General features: G+C 37.2%; 2 protein-coding genes across 11 annotated transcripts in view; one reads left to right on the forward strand and one right to left on the reverse strand.

The window, feature by feature from the left end:
• RECQL (RecQ like helicase) overlaps nucleotides 1-13855 on the forward strand; it is a 31139-nt gene extending 17284 nt beyond the window's left edge. For 3 of the 9 annotated variants that reach the window (XM_021274822.4, XM_027449949.3, XM_021274821.4), the window contains exon 15: nucleotides 139-1938. In XM_021274822.4, coding sequence (XP_021130497.1) covers nucleotides 139-327 — 189 coding nt within the window. In that variant the 3' untranslated portion in view covers nucleotides 328-1938. Of the gene's footprint in view, nucleotides 1-138; nucleotides 2579-3021; nucleotides 9021-10259; nucleotides 10339-11829 lie in introns of those variants that run through there. The other 6 variants (XR_011811345.1, XR_011811339.1, XR_011811346.1 and 3 more) reach the window with 6 other exon arrangements.
• PYROXD1 (pyridine nucleotide-disulphide oxidoreductase domain 1) lies at nucleotides 3340-20303 on the reverse strand. Of its 2 annotated transcripts, none has more exons than XM_027449950.3 (12): nucleotides 20037-20303; nucleotides 16701-16781; nucleotides 15480-15599; nucleotides 13931-14059; nucleotides 12569-12642; nucleotides 11368-11528; nucleotides 10110-10210; nucleotides 8946-9075; nucleotides 8297-8409; nucleotides 6230-6352; nucleotides 5810-5947; nucleotides 3340-4999 (listed from the first exon to the last, which is right to left on the reverse strand). In XM_027449950.3, the coding sequence occupies exons 1-12, from the start codon at nucleotides 20115-20117 to the stop codon at nucleotides 4751-4753; spliced, it is 1500 nt and encodes a 499-aa protein (XP_027305751.1). In that variant the 5' UTR covers nucleotides 20118-20303; the 3' UTR covers nucleotides 3340-4750. The 2 variants fall into 2 exon arrangements, with proteins under 2 accessions (XP_027305751.1, XP_071898553.1); XM_072042452.1 differs by lacking the exon at nucleotides 20037-20303 and adding an exon at nucleotides 19504-19747.
• Between the last annotated feature and the right edge of the window lie 780 nt (nucleotides 20304-21083).

Here is a 21083-nt window from a genome sequence, read left to right on the forward strand (position 1 = left end):
GTTGGCATCTGTTCAGTTTATTTTGTATAATAATACAATCAACAGGATTTGAACTAGTCATCATCTTCTCTTTTGCATGGGAACACTAAGAAAGAAAACAAATGTTAGAATTTTAATAGAATTGTTTATAACTTACAGAATAAACCATCTGAGTCTTCAACTTCAAAAGGAAGTAGTGAAAACGCTCAGACTATTTCAGAGACTGTCCAAGATTCAGCAGTGAAGAAGTCACAAGAACGTAAACGGCATAACTGTGGATCTAACTTAAAAGCAAAGAAGTTTAAGCTTCAAGCAGGTGGAGATGACCAGCCAGTAGTTCTTGACTGAGTTGTACAGGTGACATTTAGGGTCTCATTCCATGGACAATTCAGTGTGTAAGCTCAATTTGTGTTTTAGTAATGGTATTTTTGTGTGCTTTTTAAATTAAATTTAAAATTTAATTTAAACAAGGATCTTTAGTGTCCTCAAGTCTAGAAAAAGTCTTGTGGTTAAGGGAAAATTGCTTGATATCAAAATAGTTGGGTGTATCTTATGATACTGCAATGACTGCAAACTGTAAGTAATTACTATGTTGCTTTTAACTCTTTTGGAAATCTAGTGTATAGAAACTACTATAGTAAATACTGCAGTCACATGTTGGAAGGGACTTTCAGAAATCTGATCCCAACCTCCTGCTCAAAGTGGGTCCAGTCAGAACAGTGTGCTCTGGGCTGTGTCCAGTAGAGTTTTGACTATCCCCATGGTTGGAGATTTTACAGCCTCTCTCAGAACCTGCTCTGGTGTTTGAGCAGCTTCATGCCAAAAAAAGAATAAAAGAAATTTCTTAGAGCTAATCATTATTTCCTGTATTGCAGTTTGTCTTTTGCCTCATGTCCTATCACTGTGCTCTTCTGAGAAGAGTCTGGCCCCATTGCTGCTATGCTCTTCCATTAGGAAGTTTAAGACAACGATCCCCTTCCACTTCAGCTTTTTTTCTCTTCCTACTCTGGAACAAATCCAGTTATCTCAGCTTCTCCTCCCCAAGTCCCTTGAAAGCTTTGCAGCCCTCTGCTGGAGTCAATAGTGTGTATTAATTTCTTTTAGGGTTCATAATATGCAATATGTTTACCCAGTCTATATAGTCATTAGTCCATTTCTCATTTCTAGCAATGAGAAAATTATGAGAGAGCATGTCAAGAGACTTGCTGAAGTCAAGGTATCCCTCAAAAATTACTATCCCCATATTTGCATGGGCAGTTAGCTCAGTCAGTTGGGCTGATCAGCATGGTTTGCTAAGGTAATGCTGACTGGCGAATTCCAGAGATCCTCCTTTTTGAAGACAGGAGGGATGTTTGCAAGGAGGGAGGCAGAAAAACTGAATTCCATGTTGAATGGTCTCTGGGCATAAAGTTGAACGTCGGAAGACCTTGATGTAGTAGGTGCAAAGGGACAGAAGATAAAAATAATTGTTGAGTTATTCTTACCTTGATAAATTTGGAAAAAAAAAAAAAAGAGTTGCTAGCATTTGGTAACTGGTAGAGTCTTTTGCAGCTACCAAGAATTATAAGCACTATTGCTTTTACTTCCACTTGCATTTGTCAGGTTTGGCAGTAGGAATAGCCTTGTTAAGACAATAAGCCTGAAGAGCAGCCACGTCTACACTTTCAATTCTGGTAAGAGCTGCTGGGCTTCTGTTCCGTTTATGCTTAACATTTAAGCAGTGCTTAAGTTCAAAGATACACATATCATGGTTATGTATTAAAAGTATCTTTGAACAACTTGAAGGTTGAAAATAAGAGCCAACAGGTAATGTCCTTTTGAAATTTGATGTGCTTTTAAATACTTAATACAAATTATTGTACTGATTCTTTGTACTCTTTGGCTACCATTAATAAGGTAGATACTGTATGTGCTTACTATTTTGTTTCAAAATTTTAAGAACTTCAGTAAATCTTAGCACTCTTCTTGTCATTGCATTCAAACGCCTAAGGCTAGAACATTTGTTTACAGATTCATTTACTCTGACAATCAGAAGTAAATGCTAAGCTCCCACTAGCTTGTAGTTCTGGTGACTTCAGCTTTCTTCAAGTGAAAATTTAGCCCTTTCTTTGCCCCAGGGTTCTGGATTTCCCCTTTCTCCTAAACTAGAAAATGAGGTATATTGACACACTAATACCAGGACTACAAAATGTTGTTGGGTAAATTCATTAACCTGGAAATTACCCTCATCAACTCCTTTGAAACTGATCTCAGCTTAGAGCCTTGTAGGCACCATTATCTTACGTGTATTTAAAGGCACCAAACCCTTCAGCAGATAACCTTTGACAAGATTTTCTTTGGCTGAACTGCACTTGCAGCTTGGATCAGTAACTTCTACTTTTTCTGCTAGTCTTAAATGCAGTATGGTAGCTGTATGTTTATGTTGTTACCACCATTAAAGTAGCTGATTTGAATATGCATCAATTCTAGCTGAACTGGAAGTAGTTTAGAGCTGTTTCCTTAAAAGGCTGCTCAGTATTAGTTGCAACATTTTCAACTTCTCTTCTTTGCCACCTACTTAATGAAATTACCTGAAAATAAAGATTGCTAGTGATTTAAATCTACTCCACCAAAGCCTTATTCCGAGGTTGCTGCTGAACACAGAACATTCTCTAAATGTTTATAATAATTAGTCAAATGTAAATACCAACCTTTTCTTTTTATATAGTTAAAGGTTCATTTTGATACACTAAGTAGACAGGAAGAAAGTGATACCCTTTTCTAAGCAATAAGCAAACCCCCTGACTTAGCCTTGTTTCAAATTCAGGCAACCTGAAGTAGTGCTTAAAGAGTACAGATACTTTTTAGTACATCCAAGTGTCAGTGTATGTTAAGAGCTTCACTTCTTTTGCAATGGAGGGCTCAGTAAGTGCTTTTTTTTAGAACAATGTATGTTTATACAATTATTATCTTCTGAATTATTTAAAATGTATCAGTATCTTCTTGGTTTATTCCTACTTTGTGTTATGTAATTATGTGCCAGGAAGCCTTTTTCTTTTCAAGCCTAACATTACCTGTAATGGAGGAATTCAGCTACCTGTACCCCCCTGCTGACTCAGCGGTGGCAGTGAGTCCCTGTCTCTCCTCGACAATCTCTATGGACTTGGGGAAATCTTCACTTGCTGCACTTTTGCATCCCATTTCAGAGGGGCTGCAGACAGCAGAAGAATATATTTCTACTACACGTACAGCTAAGTAGTAGTTGACTTCCTTAAATGCATGTGTACATTAGTATTTTCAGAAAAAGGTAACCATAGGAGCAGCTGTTGGGTCTTTACCACTGACTGCAAGAACTAGTTAGGCACACAAGAGGCTGAATAATCTATTTGCTAGATTTTTATTTATTTTTTTTAAGATTTTAGCAGCCAGTGATCAATAAGCTAAAGTCAAACTCATTATAAACTTAGGTTCTGATTGTCTAGTTGGTTTCATTTTGGATACATTCAGGCATACAGATGTGTATCAACTTACATATTTTAAAACAAAAAAAAACATCTCAGATAATTAAAATAAACTCTTCATCTTTATTTTTCTGGTATAATCTTTTGACTGAAGCTTAAGAGTTTCACCTATCATTTAATTAAATCCTTTGCCAAAAAGGGAATTAATTAATTTAATTAAACAGTCATTCTCTTCTAAATAATTTTAGTGATTTTTCTGGGAAAAATCCCAACATGTACCACCAACTTCATACAATGAATTGTTCCCAGTTTAAACCTAAATCTATCATCCCTATCAACTTTGCACTTAGGGTCATGCTCCTGTAGCTAGGCTTTCCAGCATTTAGAAGTCTGCCAAATAAGCTGGATGCAGCAGCCTGCTCCACAGGATTCTGACAATGTGGAGGAAGTTCAGTCACTGAAGGCAGGTGACAGCCACCAGTGGTACAGTGTTAACCTTTCCTTGGAGTGAACCCCTGCAGTGGTCCAGTTGAAAATCACACAAGATGCACTGGTGCAGCTTTACAACCAATACCTAGAGAGCTGAAGTGACAAACAGTTTAAAAAAAAATAAATACTGCTCTCAATTAACATCTCAAGGACACTTCATCCTAGCTTTCATAGTTCAAAGATTGTGTTCTGCATTTATCTGAGTAGAAAATACTTGTCTTTTAGAAATTAAGTTATGGAAAAAAGGAAAAAAAATTATACAGCTTGCTGTATATTTGTAAACCACATTCCAGGTGGCAAGAGCTCTGAGTGCCCTGTGCCGTAAAGATTTGCCAGCTTGCAAGAGACAGTGTAATCAGCTGTAAGAAGAGACTTGAAACCTTCAGCAAGTACTCAAAGGTTTGAGCAGTGGAAGGATGCTAGTGGAATGGATGGTAGCACATTATACACGTAGGTAATTCTTCCCCAAGCAAGAATGCACTGGATTTAACATGTATCACATAGAGTTTTGTTTAAGTTCTTTTCAACGGTGAAGGCTACCCTGCATTCAGGTAAATGCAGTGCTATCTTAACAGCATAGCAAAGCTTGCTTTTTAGGAGTGTTGTTCTGATGTTCTCGTCTAACATATATCAAAATTCACTGTCAATACTAATTCACGTGCCTTTGTTCCTGTGCTTGTACACAGATTGCCAATTTACTGAAAAGCAAATTAGGGTAGTACTAACACAAAATCCTAATAAGGAATTGCACTTATCCCTGATTTCTGGTAATCCCAAGGAAACAGTTTTATCAGCCATTAATCAGTGTCAAAATGTTATACAAAATGGAAATGGGTTTTCATTCAATCAAAATAATCTTCTATATCAATATCTGGATTCAGGAGATCTTCACCATAGGCTGAAAGATCCATTTGATTTAAAATCAAGTTTTCAAACGTTTCTTCCAAGTCTGTTTCACCGATCAGCACAGCGCCCATCATTCGTCCATTCTGCATCACCACTTTAACATACTCTTGTCCCTTAGTACATCTCAGCATTAGTTCATGGTCTAAACCCAAGCCTTGAGCATTGTATTTTCCCAAAACCACCACCTAACAGAAGGAAAAAGAAAAGTCAGTCATAAGAACATTGCAGTGGCTTTTAGTATTTTCACTGGTAACAGTTCTAATGATATAAACATGGAAATAATTGCCCCTAGAATAAAATATAAATAAAAAATCCCCCTTTCACTGGCTTTCAGAGCTACAGTATAATTAAAAATCCTTCACCTAGAAATGTTATCACTAAAAACAATAATGAACCAATTACCATGCTGAATTGTATTGAATTTCTTTATGAGCAGAATCTTAATAAAGTAAGATGCATGAAGAGATAATGAAATAAAAAATATATGCAGAGTTGTGAAGTAGATCAGCTGGTATTCACCAATTAAAATTTATAATATGTCTGTATATACCTTGTCCTCTTTGGTTTCAATATTCAAAGTCAGTGTGAAGGGAGAAAATCAAAGATTAATTATTATATAGAGAATGCCGTTTCATCGATATCATAGAATCAAGGAATGGCTTGGGTTGGAAAGGATTTCAAAGACCATCCAGTTCCAACCCCCCTGCCATGGGCAGGGACACCTCCCACTAGATCAGGTTGCCCAAAGCCCCATCCAGCCTGGCTTTTAACCCCTGCAGGGATGAGGCATCTGCAGCTTTTCTGGACAACCTATTTCAGTGCCTTACCACCCTCTGAGTGAAGCATTTCCTCCTAACATCTAATCTAAATCTCCCTTCTTCTAGTTTAAAACCATTCCCCCTCTAAAGCATCTGCTCAGTGTTAACACGTGAATATAAACAAGCAATACCTGTGTTACTCAGGGGTTTAAAACTGATAGAGTGTATTTACTTTACCTTGTAATTGAAAAATTTTGTTACATGAGCAAACAGTTCGAAGCTGAAATCCAGATCAATAGATTCCCCTAAAGCATCTGCTGCCATGCATTTTGCTGCATACCATCCCATCTGCCTAGCTTGAGTCCACAGTCTCATCTAAAAAAAATAATAAATAAATACACAGATATGTGTCACTGTGCAATGAATGAAGCTCACTGTTCTCTTCAGTGCCCACTACATATTTTTGTTACGGTCAGAAAGGCTGAACAACTTGGTTTTCAGCCACAGAGATAATTTTATCTACCATCAACACACCCAGGATTGTCTATTTACTGGTTTCCAGTTCAATTAAACATTTTCTCCCATCTGTGTAACTGTGAGTAATTTACTTTGTAGATCGCATTGCTGCTGAGCACACAATTGTATAATTTGATTTACCTGATGCCACACTGGACTAGGTTCCCACGACGCTGTGCAGATATCCCCAGCTGCATAGATATCTGGCAGGGACGTTTGCATGTGTTTATCTACTTTAAGACCTCCATCTTCACCTATAGCAAACTAAGTATTGAAGTAAAATAGTAATTTTGAGTGATTTAACTTTAATTTTAACGTTAAGTGGTTGACTCATTTGCATTTTAATGGCAGACTTCCCTACAAAATTTCAGTAAATCCACTACTGCTTAATTGAAACATTTGAAGATATAAAGTATGAATTAATACTACGGGAACACAGCAAAATGCTCTTCTACTTTTCATTTAACAACAGAGAAAGAGGAATTTGGTGTAAACGATCTATGGCTGTTCATTCTCCCATCTAATCTGATTCAACTAGAAAAGACTGATAACCCTAAGAGAAACACATTCAAACATCAGTCTTCAGGCTTCTTCATTTTTAAGGGAATGAAACTGATTTCCCTGAAGAATGCCATAACAAAGTATTTTTTTGCAGTTATCCCTATAAAAAATATTCTACATATTAGTAACACAACCCAATCCCCTGCAGAATTTATCTCTAGTCTGGTCAAATCTTCAAATAATCCAAACCAAAATTAGCCTACAAAAGTAGAATTTCCTCCCAATCCACACATTTTTTTCTCACCATGTTTAAGAACAAGTCAGTGTTGCATTTCACAAGTGACCTTCACATACCCTTTAAAATAATTCAAAGCTCCATCTATTAAAAATACCTTATAGTAGCATCGCATACTGAATAAAATTATTGAACAGAGTGGCAAGAGCTCCATGGTAAGACACAAAACCTTAAGTATTATTTTTAGAACACAGCACAGGTTTCCAACATTATTATTACTGATACCTGGCATGGATGTAACAGAGCATGCCAAAATTCAAATATGTTGCAGGGACATCTAGTCTTAAAGTTCATTTTTTATTTTTTTATATATAGGCCAGAAATACTATTGCAAACATCTAATTCACAGAATCACAGAATTTCTAGGTTGGAAGAGACCTCAAGATCATCGAGTCCAACCTCTGACCTAACACTAGCAAGTCCTCCACTAAACCATATCACTAAACTCTACATCTAAACGTCTTTTAAAGACCTCCAGAGATGGTGACTCCACCACTTCCCTGGGCAGCCTGTTCCAATGTCTAACAACCCTTTCGGTAAAGAAGTTCCTCCTAACATCCAACCTAAAACTCCCCTGGCGCAACTTAAGCCCATTCCCCCTCATCCTGTCACCAGGCACATGGGAGAACAGGCCAACCCCCACCTCGCTACAGCCTCCTTTAAGGTACCTGTAGAGAGCGATAAGGTCACCCCTGAGCCTCCTTTTCTCCAGGCTGAACAAGCCCAGCTCCCTCAGCTGCTCCTCCTTGAAACATTTAATGGTTCAACATTAGTGCATGTTTCCATAATTTTCTTCTGCTTTTTTCAGAGGATAGTGTTTTACTTCCTAATTGAAAGGAACTGCAAAACACCAAATATCCTACCATGGAGACAGAATGATTTCAAAGCCTGAAAATTCACATGGCAGCTACAAACTCTGTAATCACCAGCCATTTTTTGGTTTAACGTGTGACTTCCCTTGATAAATAATAGCACCTTTAAACGTCACTTTCCTAGATGAAAACTACTGGAAATGCCTTCTTCCCAGCAGAAAATTTAAAGATTTTAAAGACAAGTGTATGGGGCACAAGTAACACAAAAATGCTTCTACATTTTTGCTGCATTAGCCACCAATTACAGAAATGTTTTCCTCTCTTTTTATAGGCTTAATCTTAACAGTGTATATTGTATCTACCGATACACTGTGTGTATATATCATGAGTAGCAATATAATAAACCAAGAATGCTAATGAAATTCGTTTTTATCCTAAGATATTTCCAGTATCAACATACCTACCTTATTTTGAGATGCTGTGCATTCAAAACCTCTCAAATCACTGTTTCATGTCAAAAGAAATGTAAACCAGTTGGAAGAACTCCCCTTCCTTAAAAAATCCCACAGTTTAAACTTCAAAGTAAATCAGCATACTTACATTATTGCCATCAAGAAATGGTTTGACATTTGGCACAACACCAGTTGCACTGACAATGAAATCGCATCCGTAAATTTTTCCATTAGTTAATTCCACATATACAGGCCATAGCACTGAAAAAGTGGAAAATTTTGCGTAGAGAATGTAACCAACAGAAGTTACTTTATTATTTATGTCTTATGGTAAGACATGAAATAAACAAGAAAAAAAAAAGAGATTTCAAGTTTATTAGCTACGAAAATAATAATACCCACAGAGATTACCTATAGCACTTCTTACTTTCATTCAGGACCAGAAAATGAGAGTTGGAGCTTAGTTCCCTACTATTAGCTTTCTCTGGAATTGTGTTGAATCAAATCCCTCATTTATTGGGCTGTCACAAGAACAAACATTCTGCACATAGTAGCTAGGTGATTTTGTGGAAGAAGGGTCTGATTCATTGCATTTTGTAATTTAATTGTAGCCCATAAATATTCAACTGCTATAAATTGCTAAAGCTCCATTTAATTTACAGAAACAAAGGACTGTTTTTCCAAATTTGCATTTCCTTTAGCACAAGCAATCAAGATCAAACATGCTCTAGCATTGCTTCATCTTCAACATGCTTTTCTAATCAGCACTGGCACACTTTTTTTTTTGTCACACCTACCCTCATCTGGTTCTACGTTCTTCTCTTCTTTAGGAAAAGCCAAAGACATCTGTTGCAGTTGTAAAAATTCTTGCTGTAAGTGTATTTTCTTTACTTCACATAGTTTTTCAATATGTACTTTATGAGAAAACTAAAGAAAGTTTGTCAAAAATGTAAACATAATGATTAACAATATTTTTAATAGCAAATGCACCTTCACCTAAACTGAGGCGTTACTAACCTGAGAAAAAGAATTACCATGTATCGCATCTTAAAGCATTGCACATTAGCCAAGTTCTCACACTCTTTCAGATCTGTCATAGATCTAAACACAGTAATCAGTAATTTAAATAGGTGCTGAAAAAGCATATGATGGTCCTTTAAATATCATGACAATGTATAGATTTTTTCTAGCATGCCAGAAAGCATATTCCAGTTCCCCTGAGTTTATAAACAGGGAATACAGAACTTATCAGAACAGACAAAAAAAAAAAGTCAATTGGTCTTTCCTGTCTTTCAGGATTTCAAATCCTTCCATTTTCTATCACGAATTAAATTCTGATAACAATAATCACTTTAGGTTTTAAATGTTGTAAAAAGAGAAAAAGAAGGTATCATTTCCACATTTCCACAGCCTTTAACGGCCATTAATCTGTGAATATCCTGAACATCCTTTAGTTAGTACTGTAAGGACATCTCTGTAGAATCTATAACTGCTCACTATCTGAAGACGATGCTTGTATGCACTGGTGATTTAGCATTTCATTACCTACTGTAACAGGAGACTGTACGTCTGTACAAATTCTACTGTCCTATTTTTTCATGTATTAAACTATACATAAGGCAGATACAATTAAAAGAGCGGAGGTATCACTGCTTCTTTTTAAAGCTAGGATTGACACTAGTCCTGAAGAAATGTGCAAGCCAACATTTATTTCAATATGAATAGAAAATTGATGAAACCATGGCAGTAGATCTGATTTATTACCTCCCTCCTGAAACAGAGAACAATTCTATTTGTGTTAACATACTTTCTGATGTGATTCTGATGAGAGAATCGGTTCAAACTCAACTATTTTTCTTGTTCTAATAACCCTAAATGTTATACTTCATAATCATAAATTCTGTAATCCTTATCAATTTAAAGCAACAGTTAAACAAATGTAAGCAAGGTTATGACCATACCTCTTTAGTCCCTTTAAGATTTAAGCCCTCATGCCAGTCGGGGCCTAAGGCACTGCCCACTTTGTCAGATACTGCTACAGGTCTTTCTTTTTTCTCACTTCCTGAAGACAAAGAATATCAGATTTAGCATATCCACTTCATTGCCCACAGAATTCAGAACAAGGATTCACAATTAAGAGAAATACAATCTGATTGCCAAAAGGGAAGACAAAAACATCTAACAAACAAGGTAAGGTGAAGTCCCAAACATGGTTAATTGGCAGACAAATCAGACTCCAAACCAGTATTTTTGGCACTTTTTGGTTTTATGCCTTTCACTACTTACTCACCTCTGAACCAACCATGCACCGTTAGGTACATGCATGGACCCGTAAGAGCTACAGGATCCCCAACAGCTTCTGAGGCACTGGAGTTCTGGAGTCCAGCTGTGAACTCAGTTGCTTATTGTCAGTGCTAATAGTGAAACTGATGTCCATCTGCTAGCAAATGTGCACTAAGTGGCTTCCACTGCATGAGGCTGCAAATTCTAACATGATGATACAAGTGAAGAATACTGGGTGTCACTTTGTGACTTTCAGGCTGACTCTTTTAAAACTTACTCTTCCAACCTGAAGTCTAGAAACATGCTCTTCTTTTTATTATAGGTCATATATAGGTCATATATATGTTTGTGTAATATTTGCTCATGCAGTTCTAGTTAACTGCTGCTACAAAGAATGCAGCTTCATTGAATTTGTAAAAGTTCTGTGAGGTTTCATCTGATCCTCCGATAGCTTAGTGTGGGACAGCACCTTCCTTCATAATGCTGACATAATTCAGAAAAACATTAAAATATGTCAAATAATAGAGAAGGTACTTCAGCAGACTGAATACTGAAAATCAAATTTAAACTTGGCATAGACATAAAGATAACTAATACTGCAAAATGTGCTGTTAACATGCTGTCATATGTCTACATTAATTGAGTGAGTTTTTGCATTGCCTTTTTTTTTTTTTTAAGAAGGAAGTTCCACTGGTAACAATAGTAAGCTATTTATGGTCTGCTAAATTAACTCATTTCAGGGCTATATTTAATATTAATATACATATTATTATATGTATATATTATATACATGTAAATATTTATAATATATAATAATATATAATAATATAAAAATATATTATAAATATTTAATATATATATAATATGTATGAATATATTTAATAATTAATATTTTTAATGCAGCTGCTGCAATGCTAGGAGACTAAAACAACATACCTTCCATTGTATACTTGGTTCTTTTACATTCAATTGGAGTCTCCCGTTTTTCAGCAGTTAGCTTTGGAATAAGAAATTCAGCTGCTCCTGCATCAAAAAAGGTGTTCCCAATGGCTTTGTCTTTGATAGCCCAGATTACTTCACAGCCTTCAATTTCATACCTGCATACATTTAAACAATGGATAAAATGACAGACTACCCAGAAAAGGATTTATGAGTCTTAGCAAGACCACTAGAATTGTGCAAGGTTAATTTCAGAAGCTACAAATAAGGGATCCAAGACTTTCAAACCTATAAAATCTACTACAGGTTCTGATTATTCACGTAAAGAAACCATAAAAAAAAATCTTCAAATTAGCAGCTTATACTTTCTCAACAGCACATCTCAACTGAACACAGGGCAGAAAGGAAAGGCAGACTAAGATTGTAATAATAATACTTAGTATTTCCTGTTCCCTGCAGTGAAAAAACAAATGCGTCTTTTTGTCCAGACTGCCCACTGCTGGTGACAGGCATTTAGATCTTGTTTGTATCCATCAGAAAAACTGCAAAGATGTATTATCTGAAACATGAACTAGACTGCAGATAATGATTTACAGAATCATAGAATCATCTACGTTGGAAAAGACTTCCAAGATCATCAAGTCATCATCAATTTAGTAGCTGTCCAAGTTAAGCACCGATTCCCCGCAATGCAAAACAAGAATACGTAATTGTATAATACAGATGTTTCTGCAATCTATCAGACTGTCGGACCCTATGGCTTGATATCCTACCTGTGACAAAGGTCACATCAGACACTTCAGAACTCTACCAAATTAAATTTGGCTGGATGCAAGATAAGCTGCCTCTCTATTCCTGTTACCTCTTCTGTCTCCACAAATCAGGCAAGTTTTATAATTTAAATATTGCTCTTTCTATCCTAAACAAATTTCTGTTGGTGCCAAGTTAGAAAAACACCGTATATTCTTGGAATCTTGAATGTTAAAGCTTCTTTTGAAACTTTATGAATTTTATGTGACAGTAAGCTCCACCATATGGTGAAAAATGGTTCTTAATCAAATTTTATTACTAAGTGCCTTAAGAACTATAACTTTATTGTACATCAACCTTCTCCCAAACTCACACAGACAAGATTTAACATCAAATTGGTAAAGATTTTATTTGCATATGTATGTTTTCAACTTAGTAGTTTACTTACACTAATTCAAGTGCAATTCCACCATTTCCTACCACCACTATTCTCTGAGCTTGGGCCAAATGCTTCTGAAAAGCCTGCGTTAGAAAAGAAAAAAATTAAACCCCAACTAATGAAATACATCCTTTCTATTATTTTCTTGCCCTCGGTCTTTTTATTTTGATTTTTCTCAGGCTACTCATATACATTCACTTATACTAAGAATATGTTGCAGAAACTTCACAAGCCTGTGAAGTTTTATCACATTAAAGGCTAAAGTTATTTCCACAGCCTTTTAAGTCTCAAACTGAGCCAGAAGTAATTACATTTAAACAAAATCAACAGAGCCAGTAATAGAATCCAGAAAATATTTCTCTATTATAGAGACCGCTAGCATTATTATACCTATCTATTAATCCAATTTTATCATAATTTGTAAAACTTCCCCAATAATTTGTACAACACTAAGAGAACAAAGATAGAGACATTTAGCAATTTAAAAATCCCTGATCATAATTCAGGAATTTAAACAATAATTTGTAGCAGATCTGAGAACCAGCTTTATTTCCCCAAAAAACTTTTAAAAAGAAACAAGTCTCCAAATCACATTTTAGTGTCCAGAGAAATAAAAGAAACGCAACCCAATACAACTTCTTTTTTTTTGATTATCCTTTTTAAAACCAAACCAAACCTCAGGTAAAGTTTTAATACCTGAAACAAACCACAACAGTAATTTCATGGTTTCACCTCAATTTGCTTGAAAAGGTATCTCCTTTTTTTTGTCATTTGATGAACTACAGTGCTCACGTTATGGAGAAGCAGTGTTTACTTTCCTTGTTCCTCCTCTCAATCTGAAGATCGATAGCAGTCAAACTTCACTTTCTATTTCCACACTGAAGTATTAGCCTATTAAGTCATGTGAAAACTTTTCCACATCTTTGTCTACAATTGTAGCTCCATTCTGTACAGTAAGGAGAGGCTACACTAGAACCTGAAGAAATCAGTCCTTCAGTAGCTTTTCACTGTGAAAAGCAGCCCTTCATATTGTTCACTAGATGCACCTTTTCAAGTTAGTTTCTACTGGTGCCTACCTCCTGTTTATATTTTCAAATCAGCTTCTGCCTGGAAGGCAAAGGAACAAACACCACTTGTTCCAGATTTTCGTGTTACAAACACTATGAGCCATCTATAAATGTAATAAATTTAGTGACTAATTATTTAATGCTATTTTAAAGCTATTTCTCTGTTACTGAAAATGTTCTTAGTTAAAGATATATAATAAAAACCAGCACCTTATGTTTCTACATTTCATTCTGCATCCATTTTTAGTGTTTTGCATCAGAAGCACAAATATATTCTGTAGGTGTAAGTCCAAAGAGCATTTACCTGTGCACTGTCAGTATCCCGGATTCCTAATACATATGGATTTCCTTCAAAAATTAATTTTGGTATTGCTCCAGCACATAGGCAAAGTTTTTCATACATATACTCTTTCCCATCTTCAGTGAAAATTTTCTGTTAAAAATTAAGAAGAAAGAAGAAACTAATGGAGACATCTAAGAGAACATTATCTTTTTTTCCTGAATATTTTACTATTTTGCAGATATTAAAACCTGTAAGTAGTTTCTTAAAAAATCTCATTCTCTCATTATGTGTTACTTTATTTGCATTACACTCACTACAAACTTACAAGTCTAAGTATACAGTATATTATGACCAATAAGGTGGAACATGTACGCTTAAAGACAGATGAAATATTAAGATTACCTCTTGGTGGCACTCTCTACTCACTATCTGTGCTGACATAATCAGTTTTCTGTGATTTTATGTCCCCCCCACCCCAGTAATAGATGTAGACCTATGCACTGCTATATAACAGCAATTAAGAATCTCATTCAAAACATTTAAACAACTGTAGAGTTGTGTTAATTAGGTACTGGATAGAATACAGTTTAGAAATACTGCAAGTTCTGTTGTTTGCTAAAGACAAAGGGTAGGCACTAAACAAGTTACATCATTCTGCAGCAAGAAATATTTAAAGCTTAACATGATTTTTTTCTTTTTTTGTTTCCGTATTAGAAGCTAACTAGTTTACAGTTAGTTACAGTTGCACAAAGGGACTTTTTAAAGATTTGGGGATAACAGGCAAAAGATCCTTCAAATCCACATACGTGATATATTGGAGTCCATACAAACTAAAATAAAACAATATAATAATGAGGCTACAATAATATAATCGGATTCAGAACATTAATAGCATTATAATCTGACTGAAATCATAGTTCTGCAACTTAACAGGAGAAGGAACAGTTCAGAATCTGAATGTGAATTTCTAATAAACACTGAAATGAAAAAAAATATGTCAAGCTGACTTGGACTCTAAATAGGACCTGCACATTGCTCATACTTGCAACATTTTTCTTGTTAAAAAGAAGAAATGTTGGAAATATTGGTTCTTCTGAGAATTCATTTTCTGTGCATCATTAAGTTGTTATCATTTGGTCTCTGTAGCAACAAGCAGTAATTTAGGAACCACAGAGACCTCCAGTTAGGGGTGACAGAAATTTTCTGACACCTATACTGGTATACAATATTGGTTTCATTGTCAGTTTTCCCTCCTATTCCAATCAAGTATGCTACGCCATAGATCTAAAGTGTCAAAGAATTAAAGCTAGAAGATGTGGTTTCTTAATTAACAAGCAATTTTTGATCTATAATTACATCCTCTGTAGATATTTCTACTCAAACAACAGCGTAAGTGATATGTAAAATTAGTCAGCAGGTATTCTCTCCAATTTTAGTAACTTATGTTTTAATAACCAGAATGGTCTTGAACAGAATTTCATGCCAAAAATATTCAAGTGTTTCTTAGATGTAATTTTTTTAATAACTTGAAAGAACACACATAGGTAAAAGAGAGAAAACAGTAGCTTACATGCTCATCACTCTTCAACTGTTTTACTCCAGACTGTATAACTTTAATATTGGTATATCGTCTTTCTAATAAGGAACTTGGTTGCTCTTCTACATCAAATTCCTCAAGCGTTTTGGAGATCTGTAGGAATAAGAGACAGATTTAAAAATATGAATAATATATCCATGTTTACTTCTGAAATTTGCAACAAGATGTTTTATGTTCATTTCCAATAAAGAAGTCAAAACAATTGTGTACAAACATGTTCGTGTGACACTGCTAAAAGTACTTTTTTATGTATAGAATCTTTTCATGCACATCCCTGGTAAAGAGTCAAAGTAATACACAGAATTCTCATTCAAAAGCTATTTAACTTGATGGATGCAGTAACTGCTATAGTGGTTTGTATTATTAGAATTGTCAGCATTGCTTTTTAAGTTACCTGATGCATTTCTAAGACCTACATGTTCTGCTTGTTAAACTTTGATAGAATAACGTGAGGTTACACATTACATGGTGAATGGTCTGGAACACAAGTCCTATGAGGAGCGGTTGAGGGAACTGGGGTTGTTTAGTCTAGAGAAGAGGAGGCTCAGGGGAGACCTTATTGCTCTCTACAATGATCTGAAAGGAAGATGTGGGGAGCTGGGGGTCGGACTCTTCTCACAGGTAACTAGTGACAGAACTAGAGAGAATGGCCTCAAGTTGCACCAGGGGAGGTTTAGGTTGGAAATGAGGAGACATTTCTTCTCAGAAAGAGCAGTCAGGCATTGGAATGGGTTGCCCAGGGAGGTGGTGGAGTCACCGTCCCTGGGGGTGTTCAAGGAGAGGCTGCTGGTGCTTAGGGACATGGTTTAGTGGGTGACACTGAGAGTAGAGTGATGGTTGGACCACATATCTTGGAGGTCTTTTCCAACCTCAAGGATTCTATGATTCTGTGTTCCCCCATGCAAGCACCTTCCTCCCTTCCTCTCATGGGTATTCTGGGGGAAAAATTCCCATTAACAAAGTAGTGTAATAAAGCTTCAGTATAAAAGCAGTAAGCACTTCAATCATGTAAGTACCCAGTTCAATCTTTTCTTACTCACTAATATTGTGAATATAATTACGAACCACTATAAAATAATGCTCATAAGCATTTGCTTATAATCATAAACATTTTCAGGATTAAATTCTGAATTTTCTGTACATGTACAAGCTTCTGAAGAGCTATTACCATAACAAAAATTAAAGCTCTCTTACCTGTTTGAAATTTGTTACAGCTTTTATAACTGGAGAAGCTGTCACTAAAAAAATGTCTTCTGATGGGAATTCCACAGCCAGCTTATAAAGAAATAGAAATCATGATGAGCAAATAATTATCCATAGAATTTGACTTAAAGACAGTAAAATTATTGGAGAACAGTAATATGCATTGCTACCTTACATTAGTCTCATCTAACCATAATTGCTGTTTCAAGATTAGGGAAGAATGAGACAGAATGACTGAAACAAATGGAATTTGGAGACCCAAGATTTTAATTCATTCACATACAAATACATCTTCAAGAACTGCAGTCACTGTAAAAATGACTATTCAAAAGACTATTCTCACAATTTTCTAAAGACCAACTGTAGGACGACTATGATCACATGATTTGTGGAGACTCCCAACTGCTGGAAGTACTTTTTTTTATTAAGTACTAGTGACTAAGTGTTCACAGATTTAATTTTCACAGAGAAAATATTGATTCCTATTGGTTATTTTAAATGCAATTTACTGAACTGCTAAGAGGATCATCACCTTCAGAGTGTTATAGGCAACACACAACTCTTACAGGCCCCAAGCCAAAGTGCAGAATCTCCATCTTAAATGCTGCATTGCTCCACAGCATATAAAAAACCTCAAGTACAAACCACTCATCTCCGAGGCACTAGCAAAACCCACAGTTCCTTGTTACCTGTATTCTACATGTTAACGGCATGGTTATATAAGCTGCCAGGACACATGTTTCATGTCATACATGTGTAATTGAGCTATAAAGAGAATCACATATATCCTTGAACTTCTGATACAAGGAGTCTAACATAATAATCTGAAGGTCAAAGTTTTTCAACATTGTAGTAGATTTAAGGGAGATTAACGTGGCCATACTCTGGGCATAAAAACACAGATGAATTTAGTGAGGCTATGTGAAAACTTTATGTAATCCACACCTTATAGCACAAATCCCTAATATGTATTTCATAACTATTGTAGCTGTATGCTTTGTATTGGCAGAAAAAAGAAAGGTTGACAAGTTCATGCAACAGAATAGCACGATGTACTTCTGCAGCTGCTCCCATCTGTACCTAATAAATAAGCTTCAGAAAAACTTCAGAATGCCACAGGCAGCATGTGATTAGGTAATCATCATCAGATGTGTTTCAGAGTTTTTTAGACTGACATTATGTCCTCTGCATCACTTACACATACTCTAATGCTTATACCCTCCTCTTACTATAATTGAGTAGTTGTGTGACATTTTCATTCAGTGTCATTGAAGTTGGTGCATTATCTTTTAAAATACTAAAATTAGAAATCTGCCAGATAGAATATTAAGTTTATCCATACATATGTACACATGCAAATCATCATAAATCAGAAAGAACTATTACAACATAAACATGGAAAGTAGAAATTATGTAAGACGTAGAATCATAGAATCATTAAGGTTGGAAAAGACCTCCAAGATCATCCGGTCCAATCATCACCCTACTACCAATGTCACCCACTAAACCATGTCCCTAAGTGCCACGTCCCAAAACCTAAAACAACAACAACAACAACTCAACAGATTTTAAGACATTCTGTCAGGCTGTTTTGAAATGTACTTTAAAAGTACCTAATTCCAAGTCAACTTTTTAAGACAGACCTGAAACAATGATTGTTCTCATTTAGCAGCGTGAGAAGCCTGAACTACAAGGCATCATGTACATACATACCCAAACTTTAATATGATGGAGAAGTTGTTTATTGCCACTACTATATTCCAGGGAATCTTACTTGTGCAGAATCAGGACTGAGAAAGATTGTATTCAATCTTCCCCTTTTATTTCTGTATTATTCTGTGATTCTATATTACCTCCAGGCAAACATAGTCTCCTGGACTATTAAATATTGACCCAAACCTTATTCTTGCTAGCACTTAAGGATACACAATACCTTTAATTCTGTGAACAGTTTAAACAATTTTTAGCAATTACTCATATTAATGTAGTATTTAAGTGCCTGTAGTATTAGAGCCCACATATTGCATCAACTGTGAACAAAATCAAAGGAAAAACAACTAGTAGGTGGTAGAAACCAAAACCAATTCCATACAGGTGGAAAACAATCATTTTTCCCTTGTAATTTATTCTACATTTGGTTTACATAAAATGCCTGAAATTGTCTGAAATAATCTCACTCCATCACCAGAAAACAGTCTGAAACAGTCTTTATACTGCTTTATGGTCTGACAAATAGAGTAATTTTCACTGAACTAGTATCTACATCATTTTATTCCATGTTATGGGTTCAAAATTCCCTCCAGTTACTGCTGTTTCGGAATCACCAAAACCCTTGAAACCTAGATGTAAACAAAAGTGATTTTTGGAGTTTTTGAGCTCAGGTAAAGCTGAAGGGATTAGCCAATCTCCACAGGTGTGCAGCCTTAAGCATGGATTCCACAAAACCTGATGCACTGCTTTCATGAGGAGGAGCACAGCACAGCAAACTTCCTCCTAGTCATGGTACAATCCTCGATGGCTACGAACACAGATAACTTTTGAGCCGCTGACCTCTTGACTGGCACACAGAATGCCAACTTTCTCATGATACAAAGGTTTAACTCCTTCTTTATGAAGCCTTCATAAACTGTTATCAGAATATATGCAATGCAGTTTTATCCTCTTGGCAAATACTGGCAGACAGCTGAGTATGCTATAGTACCACTCTGCTTTGAGAAGGCTCAGGGGAGCCCTTATTGCTCTCTGTAACTAACTGAGAGGAGGCTGTGAGAGCTGGAGGTCGGCCTCTACTCACAGGTTACTAGTGACAGGACTAGAGGGAATTGCCTCAAGTTGCACCAGGCGAGGTTTAGGTTGGAAATGAAGAGACATTTCTTCCCAAAAAGAGCAGTCAGGCACTGGGACAGGTTGCCCAGGGAGGTGGTGGAGTCACCGTCCCTGGGGGTGCGCAAGGAGAGGCTGGGCCTGGTGCTGAGGGGCGGGGCTTAGTGGGTGACACTGGTGGCAGGACCAGAAGATCTCGGAGGTCTTTTCCAACCTTAACGACTCTGCGATTCCAACTGCTCACTACTCATTTGTAGAATACTGCTTCTTTTAAAATGAACAAACTTCTCTAAAACGCTGGGGCAGGCACAGAACGCTTAGCGAGTCCCTGTATAAACACGACCCCCCCCCCCCCCCCCGGCCGAACGCCACCGCCCCCCTCCACCCACCCCAGCCCCCCGCCGCCAAGATGGCGCCGCCCCCCGACAAGCGGCCCCCGCCCCCACCCCCACCCGGCAGGGGTCGCGCGCATGCGCGCTGTGGCGGCGGGGCCGCGGCCCGCACCTTCTCGGCGCAGGTGACTCCCGCGATGCCTCCGCCCACCACCGCGAAGCGGCTCCGCGCCGGGCCGGGGACGGCCGCCATTGCCCCGCCTGCTCCGGGCGCCGCAGCGAGGAGCAGAGGGCCGCCGCTCTTCCTCGCTGGGGCCTACGGCGAGCGGTGACGCCCAAACTTCCTCGGTTTGCGGCAGGGTGGGGCGCGGCCCCGCCCGTTCTGTCTGTGGCCTTAACTCGTTCTGGGCTTGGGTCTGCTGAGAACACGCAAATAAATAAGAGGAGTGACAAGTAAAATAAAAAAAAAACTCAAGCCCTTCTTCATTCCTTAACCAGAAATCAGGAAAAAGAAACGTGAAAGCAGGAGACTGCGTTCGTTTCTCACAGGCCTCCCCCCCGCCCGCAGTTTTGAATGCAGTGCTGTAGGTGTAGCTCGGATCATCATGTACTTGCAAAAAGTGAAACAAAAACTAATAAAACAATAAAGTCAGCTAGAGAATGAGCAAATGTTTCTGAGACACTCGTGTCCCCACACACAGCTCCCAAACCGTGCAACCCTTTGTTGGAGCATGTGGCTGCACCGAGGGACATGGTCCTTCCCTGCGGGCGCATGCTGCTGTCCAAAAGCAAAGCTACTGGAGGGGGCCTGTCAGGGTCTGGTGGTGGGAAACCTGCAGTTTTCTCTGGTGATCGGAGCAAATAACGTTTCTAATTTAAGAGACTATGATTAATGTGAGAAGTGTAATACACCATAAATGTTTGCTCATTGTCTTTTGTATTATAAAAACAAGGAGTTCTGTTTGAGGAGTGGGAGTTGCGAAAGCTCCCTGCTGCAGTAAGGAGCTGTATAATGCTTGGCTAGACACTATGAAAATTCTTTTGCTTAATGTAACAAAAAAGAGAACCCCCTCCCCTTCTCTCCTTCTGCATCTCAGTTGCCTCTTTTGTTCAAAGACCCTGCTGCAAAGCTCATGTAACGATCTCCTGATAAGTTGCTAACCTAGTGTATCAACATCCTACCTTCCTGTCTCACGCTGGGCCAACATGACCAAATCAA

Source organism: Anas platyrhynchos, chromosome 1 (genome assembly GCF_047663525.1).
Source record: "Anas platyrhynchos isolate ZD024472 breed Pekin duck chromosome 1, IASCAAS_PekinDuck_T2T, whole genome shotgun sequence".
Classification (NCBI taxonomy): domain Eukaryota; kingdom Metazoa; phylum Chordata; class Aves; order Anseriformes; family Anatidae; genus Anas; species Anas platyrhynchos.

What these genes read in the sequence shown, in the direction of transcription:
- PYROXD1 (XM_027449950.3), bottom strand. Translation starts at nt 20,117, where the DNA reads ATGGCGGCCGTCCCCGGCCCGGCGCGGAGCCGCTTCGCGGTGGTGGGC. An exon ending in AACCAAGTATACAATGGAAG is followed by an intron (nt 10,211 to 11,367) that starts GTATGTTGTTTT and finishes CTTTGTCTTCAG; the next exon opens with GAAGTGAGAAAAAAGAAAGA. An exon ending in GAACGTAGAACCAGATGAGG is followed by an intron (nt 8,410 to 8,945) that starts GTAGGTGTGACA and finishes CCACTTTTTCAG; the next exon opens with TGCTATGGCCTGTATATGTG.